This window comes from Oncorhynchus mykiss, chromosome 28 (assembly GCF_057628025.1).
Source record: "Oncorhynchus mykiss isolate SJ-2025 chromosome 28, ASM5762802v1, whole genome shotgun sequence".
In the NCBI taxonomy this organism is placed as follows: domain Eukaryota; kingdom Metazoa; phylum Chordata; class Actinopteri; order Salmoniformes; family Salmonidae; genus Oncorhynchus; species Oncorhynchus mykiss.
The window spans coordinates 31,308,532-31,316,289 of NC_143049.1; the positions used below are offsets into that span (position 1 = coordinate 31,308,532).

The 7,758-nt window shown below is 42.5% G+C and overlaps 1 protein-coding gene across 1 annotated transcript; it reads left to right on the plus strand.

Annotated features, from left to right (window-relative positions):
* Nucleotides 1-207: 207 nt before the first annotated feature.
* Nucleotides 208-6,294, plus strand: si:rp71-39b20.4 (potassium voltage-gated channel subfamily V member 2). Its single transcript, XM_021588707.3, has 2 exons — nt 208-1,824; nt 4,835-6,294. The coding sequence occupies exons 1-2, from the start codon at nt 493-495 to the stop codon at nt 5,162-5,164; spliced, it is 1,662 nt and encodes a 553-aa protein (XP_021444382.1). The 5' UTR covers nt 208-492; the 3' UTR covers nt 5,165-6,294.
* Nucleotides 6,295-7,758: the final 1,464 nt, after the last annotated feature.

Consider the following 7,758-nt stretch of genomic DNA (forward strand, 5'->3'; position numbering starts at 1 on the left):
AGGCATAGATGTGAAGTTATACAAAGGTTGTCGTTTACTGGGATTCCTTTTCAGTTTGAACTGCATGTACCTGTAAGCCTTTAATAGCCTTGTCACAAATGGGTGACTGCTGTCTCTGCTCTGCCTTTCCCTCCTCCCAGCACCAAATCCTTAAATCACAACACTAATCCTCCCGGACAGTATTTTTAACTTCCGTTAGGACAGAAAGAACAGCAATGGGATTAGAGAATCAGTGAGGAGGATGAATCCCCAACTCATGCTCTTGATCTTCTTGCACGTTGAATCAAACACGGTGTAGCTTTTTCTCTCCCTGCTGAATTTGTAAGGAAAGGAAAAGGAAGAAGAAAGTCTTGCCGTTGTTGCTCTTTGTGTCAAGGAATGTGAAACGTGTGACATATTGGATTTGTTGGTAAGGTCTTTACTGATTTAACTTTCACTAGGTGTGCAGGATTGATAATTCTCAAAATTTCCTGCCCTCTGAGGGGTCGTACAATGGAACAACCTTCAAAAAACCCTCATCACCTAAAAAAGCTGAAAAAACGGCGCTCCAGTTTGTTTGCCAGCGTGAAGCTGAACACCAGCTTATCCAAGAGCATTGAAGAACCAGACGCTACCTTCCCCTTTGCACAGGAGAGCTCTGTGAAAGCATGGACGTCCATGGACAACCTGGACAACCCTGCTACTCAGACAGTGGTCCTGAAGGAGAACGGGCCCGAGAAGAAAAGGGAGGAGAAAGAAAAACGTGTCGCCAGACAATCCAACATAGTCACCATCAATGTCGGTGGGAGAGTCTTTCACATACCTATCCATCTGGTTCTCCGCTACCCCAAAACCAGGATTGGCTCTCTGGCCCTCTGTACCGATCCTGTGAAGAGGATGACACTCTGCGACGACTACTCCGTCCGTAAAAATGAGTTCTTCTTTGACCGGGACCCCACTTTTTTCCACTACATCTTCCACTTTTACTGCAGCAACGTCATGTGGGTGATGGAGAGTCTGTGTCCGCTCAATTTCGAGGAGGAGATGAACTTCTGGGGTCTCCGCATGAGGGACACTCCGAGGTGTTGCCGCATGCTGTTTGAGGAGAAGGTGGATGAGATCAAAGATGGCCTGAAGGTCAACCAGGAGCTGATCGACGAAATCAAGCCGGCCCACAGGGATGAGGAGGCCATGTTCAAGACCATGTTCCTGGGAGGGTTCCGCAAGGCCCTCTGGGACCTGATGGAGAACCCCTACTCCTCTTTAGCGGCCAAGGGCTTTGCCGTGTTCTCCAGCCTCTTCGTCCTCATCTCCATCGTGGCCATGACCCTCAACACGGTGAAGGAGCTGAGGAAGTACACTATCTACGGCAAGACCTACATGGAGTGTGTGGAGATCGTCTCCATCGTCTTCTTCACCTTTGAGTACTTCCTGCGGCTACTAACCACCTGCGACATCAAACACTTTGTGAAAAGCGGTCTCAACTTTGTGGACCTGTTGGCCGTCATGCCCTACTTCATCCAGATCATCTTTGAGATTTTCACAGATGTTGATGATGCTGGTGCCCAGGAGGACCTGAAGACCATGGCCAGGGTCAGCAAAGTCAGCAAGGTGCTCAAGGTGGTCAAACTCATGCGCATCTTTCGCATCCTCAAGCTGGCAAAGCATTCCACTGGAATGCGGGCGTTTGGCTTCACCATCCGGCAGTGCAGAGAGCAGGTGTGCTGCTTATTCCTGTTCATTATCATGGGCATCTTCACCTTCTCGGCCCTCATGCACTCTGTGGAGCTGGACCAGCCAGGCACCCCTTTCAGCAGCATCCCTGATGCCTGGTGGTGGGCCGCAGTGAGTAAACAACTTATCAACTCCATATTAACAACTTATAAACTCTATATCAGGGGTATTCAACTCTTAACCTACGAGGTCCGGATCCTGTTGGTTTTCTGTTCGACCTGATAATTAATTACACCCACTGGGTATCCCAGGTTTAAATCAATGCTTGAGGAGAGGGGAACAATGGAAAAAAAGCAGTGGGAATTGTCTTCAAAGTGCAGAGTTGAGTTTGAGGGCTCTATATGTTTTGTGTTCTGTATAGTATGCCCTAAATTTCAGTTATTTTTCTATGGTATAATATGGCATTCCTGTTCATTGACACTTCTAGTATAGATTTTTCATCCTTTTAACTCTTATTTGAACTCTCTCAATTGATGTTGCCAGTGGCAGTATACATAAAGGATCCATATCCTGTTTGTGTTTCACTTTAATCATGAGGAAACAGGCCCAACAAGGCTTTTCATGACCAACGGGGAAGGATGACAAAAATACTTCCCTGACTTTTGTTTTTAATTTCTGAGTTGGATAATGTACAGTGCCTTCAGAAAGTATTTACACCCATTTACTTTTTCCAAATTTGGAAATTTGGTGTTACAGCCTGAATTTAAAATGGATTAAATTGAAATGCATTTGTCACCGGTCTACACAATACCCCATAATGTCAAAGTGGAATTCTGTTTTCAAAATGTTCACAATTATTTTTAAAACCTGAGTCAATAAGTATTCAAACCCTTTGTTATGGCAAGCCTAAATATGTGCAGTAGTAAAAATGTGCTTAACAAACCACATAATAAGTTGCATCGACTCACACTGTGTGCAATAATAGTGTATAACATGATTTTTGAATGACTACCTCATCTCTGTACCCCACACATACAATTATCTGTAAGGTCCCACAGTCGAGCAGTGAATTTCAAAACACAGATTCAACCGCAAAGACCAAGGAGGTTGCCGCGCAAAGAAGAGCACCTATTGGTAGATGGGTAAAAATAAAATAGCAGACATTGAATCTCTTTGAGCATGGTGTTAATTACACTGTTGATTGTGTATCAATACATCCAGTCACTACAAAGATACAGGCACCCTTACTAACTCAGTTGCAGGCAAATGGTGACTTTAAAACTGTTATAGTTTAATGGCTGTGATAGTAGAAAACTGAGGATGGATCAACAACATTGTAGTTACTCCACAATACTAACCTAATTGACAGAGTGAAAAGGAAGCCTGTACAGAATACAAATATTCAAAAACATGTATCCTCTTTGCAACAAGGGACTAAAGTAATACTGCAAAAAAATGTGACAAAGCAATTAACTTTCTGTCCTGAATACAAAGTGTTGTTTGGGGAAAATCTAATACAACACATTACTGAGTACCACTCTCCATATTTTCAAGAATAGTGTTAGCTGCATCATGTTATGGGTATGCTTGTAATCATTATGGACTGGGGAGTTTAAGATCCTTTTTTTACCTGGTTCAGTCTGCTTCTCAAAAGACACTGGGAGATGAATTCTCCTTTCAGCAGGACAATAACGTAAAACACAAGGCCAAACTACACTAGAGTTGTTTACCAAGAAGAGTGAATGTTCCTGAGTGGCCGAGTTACAGTTTGGCTTTAAATCTGCAAGACATGAAAATGGTTGTCTAGCATTGATCAACACCCAACTTGACCAAGATTTTTGAAAATAGTAAAATGGCCAAATGTTGCACCATCCAGGTGTGGAAAGATCTTAGAGATTTACCCAGAAAGACACACAGCTGTAATCGCTGCCAAAGGTCATTCTACAAAGTAAATTCGATATTTTTGTATTTAATTTTCATTAAATAAGCAAAAATGTCTAAAAACATGTTTTCACTGTCATTACGGGGTATTGTGTGTAGATGAAGGAGAAGAAATCTAGGCTGTAACAAAACAAAATGTGGAATAGGTTAAAGGGTATGAGGCACTGTATTTGCGTATGGCTTTTTCAGCCTTTTACCTCATATTAACTCTCTCAATTGATGTAGCTAGTGGCGGTATATATAAAGGATACATTTGTGGTTCACTTTCATCACGAGGAAACAGGGTCAACAAGGCTTTTCAACTGCGAGTGATGACAAATATACTTTGTTGACTTTAGAATTTCAGAGTATAATAATGTAATCTGCCACATTTCATTGGATTTATTTGCTACTCCAAACATGGGGCATGACATTGTGTTCATGCATCATAATCTGTGTGTCGTCCTCTTTGGTGGAGGACATTATAGACTTTATCTCCCGGCAGCTGTTAACTTTTACGTGTCTAATCTCGTCTAATGCCATGTAATGCCTTTCGTTTCAAGCCATGGTTTAAAGACTGATTAGAAAAGTTGGATTGGTTCCTGGATCCCTGGAGGTTGAATTGGTCCTTGTTATTCCCAGAAGTATTTCCGGACTTGACATACTGTACATGACTAGTGCTGTAACTAACATCATGATCAACTACAATAATTATATGGATTAGTATCACGCTTATTCTCAAGGTCTGTCTCCTTCACTTGGTTGGATTCTGATTCAAGGGAAAATATACAGTATGTTCTGTCTTTTCGTTGTCAGCAAAAGAAACCAGGCTGTAGCGCAGCCATACTCACCTGGCGGCCATGTTAGCTAAGTGGGTATAGTTAGGCTATCCAGCTATCAAAATCTTAGTTATCATGGCCAGATTACGTGACCAGGAGCCTCGACCCCCAGGGGGCCACATTGATTTAGTTGAGTAATTTATTTATCACATGAACACACATAAGACATGAAAATATGTGTTGAATTGCCAACAAGAGGGGTGTAAACAGTTTAAACAGCTTGGGTCGCGATGTGGGGGTTTGTTACGATGATGATGATAAATGACAATATCCATCCGGACCTTTGCCATCTCAGAAATCTGTGTGACCAGACCTTCTCTAATAGTAGTTGAGTACCCCTCGTGTTCTGTAAAGTATGTGGCTTTGACTAAAATGTTCTTTGAGATGGACACAACAAGACCATTTCCTTCTTCGTCCTACAGGTGAGCATCTCCACTGTGGGCTATGGTGACGTGGTGCCCATCTCCTATCTGGGTCGCTGCGTGGCATTTGGCTGCATCTCCTTTGGCATTATCCTCAACGGCATGCCCATCTCAATCCTCTTCAACAAGTTCTCAGACTACTACGCCAAGCTCAAGGCCCAGGAATACACCCAGACTATAGGCCCGGGTGTACGCACCTTCCAGCTCAAGAAACGTCTGCGGCGCAAGTTCGATGGCTGCTTCGAACCACAGCCTTCGGACGACTCTGATGACGATTATGACACCACATACCATCCAAACAGGAGTCAGAGCCATGCGGGCGCCGAGTGAGACCCTAATGCCAACGCCCCTTAAATGCCTTTCTCGCCTTCATGCTGGAGACTAACACCCCATCTGCCTCTGACTATATTCTAAGCCGGGGTGTAGGAAAGTAAACATTGGGCAAAGGGGGTGGTGGGGGAGGGGGATTGAGGCTGAGCCAAGGGGAGATAAACCGTAAGCTACAGCTTTAGATGTGGCACGCTAAGGGTGACTCCTCAGTCAAATGGACAGGAATTACCCCCCATCGGGATCGGTTTCTAAGAATAGCACCTGATGCAGTTAAGCTGAGTGGAACTAACTTTCTACCAGGCATTCATGCCTATAACAGAGTAACGACCAACGTTTATTAGACTATATTGCAAAAACCACTTCAGAAGCTGAGGGATGGTAGCCAGTAGGCCTATGACTGCTCCGTTGGATGAAGTGCTAATATACATTTTTTTTGGAGGGCGCCTCAGATCTATAACATGTGCAGGATGTAAATGTTCAAATCAACACATGCAATTAGGCCTAATTAGTTTATTATACCATGATAAAAGACACTATTGCAGTTGGATGATACTTCCAGTAGGCAATTACTTCTCAGTTTTGGTCAGAAAATGAACATTCAAACTAATTAATTGAAAAAAATATATTATAAAACAACAGTTTTAAAACGGTATCTTTAATTCATTAGTAGAACTGAACCCAACTCTGACATGGTACTCCGTTTCTACCCAAATGTCCGTGTTATGGGCAATAGTCAGTTCAAGTTACACTATATCCTTAAAATGTATACAGTTAGACAGTACTATATGGTACTGTATACAGTTAGACAGTACTATATAGTACTGTATACAGTTAGACAGTATTATATAGTACTGTATACAGTTAGACAGTACTATATAGTACTGTATACAGTTAGACAGTATTATATAGTACTGTATACAGTTAGACAGTACTATATAGTACTGTATACAGTTAGACAGTACTATATAGTACTGTATACAGTTAGACAGTACTATATAGTACTGTATACAGTTAGACAGTACTATATAGTACTGTATACAGTTAGACAGTACTATATAGTACTGTATACAGGACTCATTTGAAATAGACCATGCGATGGGTGTCAAAGAATAAAAGTTATTTCATCTGAACTGTTTTATTTCTTGTTTTGTTGAATGTCTCTTGTCCTATTAACAATAACATGTTACCACAACCAGTAAGTCAGTGAAATGGAAGGATGAAGCCAAATACATTGAACTAAAGTCAACTGCAAAGCTTTCTGGGAAATACTAATAAGTGTTTGATATAAATAACAACAAACAAAAACAGTTCTGCTCTCCATTGATAAAAAATATTTGATTGTAATAAAATCTATTTTCAAGGTTGAAATGTGTGGCTTGCGCTCAAATAACTACAGATAGAGTATTGAGTACAGAAATCAAGACCACAAGCAACCAGACATTGCAGTAGTTTGATACGGCACAGATAGGCTGACTGTCTAATAGTATTTAGGGATAAGGCGACTGAAAGGATAGCAGCAGTGGCTTTTGACAGTCGCCTGGCAGTGACCTCTAGTGTTAACCTGGGGCCATGGGACTGTATTACGACAGTAACAGTAAGGAGTGAGAGGGGACAGAGAGGAAACGGACCCAAGGCTATCCACACACACATTCATGCTTTGAAAAGAGATTGTGTGACGCACTGATATACAAATAGTATATCAGTACAAATAGTATTCCCTGACGCCACAATGGGACTCCTTGGTAATGCTATTCTCGCTATGACGCACTTCTAATTTTATTGTCTACCTATTTTCTTGAAATGCAAGCAAAACAAGATGTTACTGAAGCCCAATAGCCCAATGCTAAGTACTGCGTAATGTCTGTGGCATGAATCTGTGGTATGAATGCTCATGGTGACTCCGTTTTGAACTTGCATCCTGATTTTGTTAGCTTTTCTGAGTCTAGTGCTATTTGGTTGTTGGCACTTTGCTTTTACTGTTATTTCCAGCATGATCCACTAGGTTTGCTGCAGATAGAAAATCATACAGTATACAGCTCTCTCCAATCAATCATTGTCTGGTTGTGCTTGTCTGTTGGGGCTTGCCTAACAAAATTAGCTCTGCAAATCTTAAAATCACACAAAGGGAATACTTCCAACGGACTCAGAAGTTGTAGCTGTTGGCGTAAGACATCTGGGCATCATACGTGCTTTTTTTTGTTTTTTTGTTGTTGAATTTTACCCCTTTTTCTCCCCAATTTTGTGGTATCCATTGTTTTAGTAGCTACTATCTTGTCTCATCACTACAACACCCGTACGGGCTCGGGAGAGACTAAGGTTGAAAGTCATGCGTCCTCCGATACACAACCCAACCAGCCGCAATGCTTCTTAACACAGTGCACATCCAACCCGGAAGCCAGCCACATCAATGTGTCCGAGGAAACACCGTGCATCTGGCAACCTTGGTTAGCGTGCACTGCGCCCGGCCCGCCACAGGAGTCGCTGGTGCGCGATGAGACAAGGACTTCCCTACCGGCCAAGCCCTCCCTAACCCGGACGACGCTAGGCCAATTGTGCATCACCCCACGGACCTCCCGGTCGCGGCCGGTTACAAC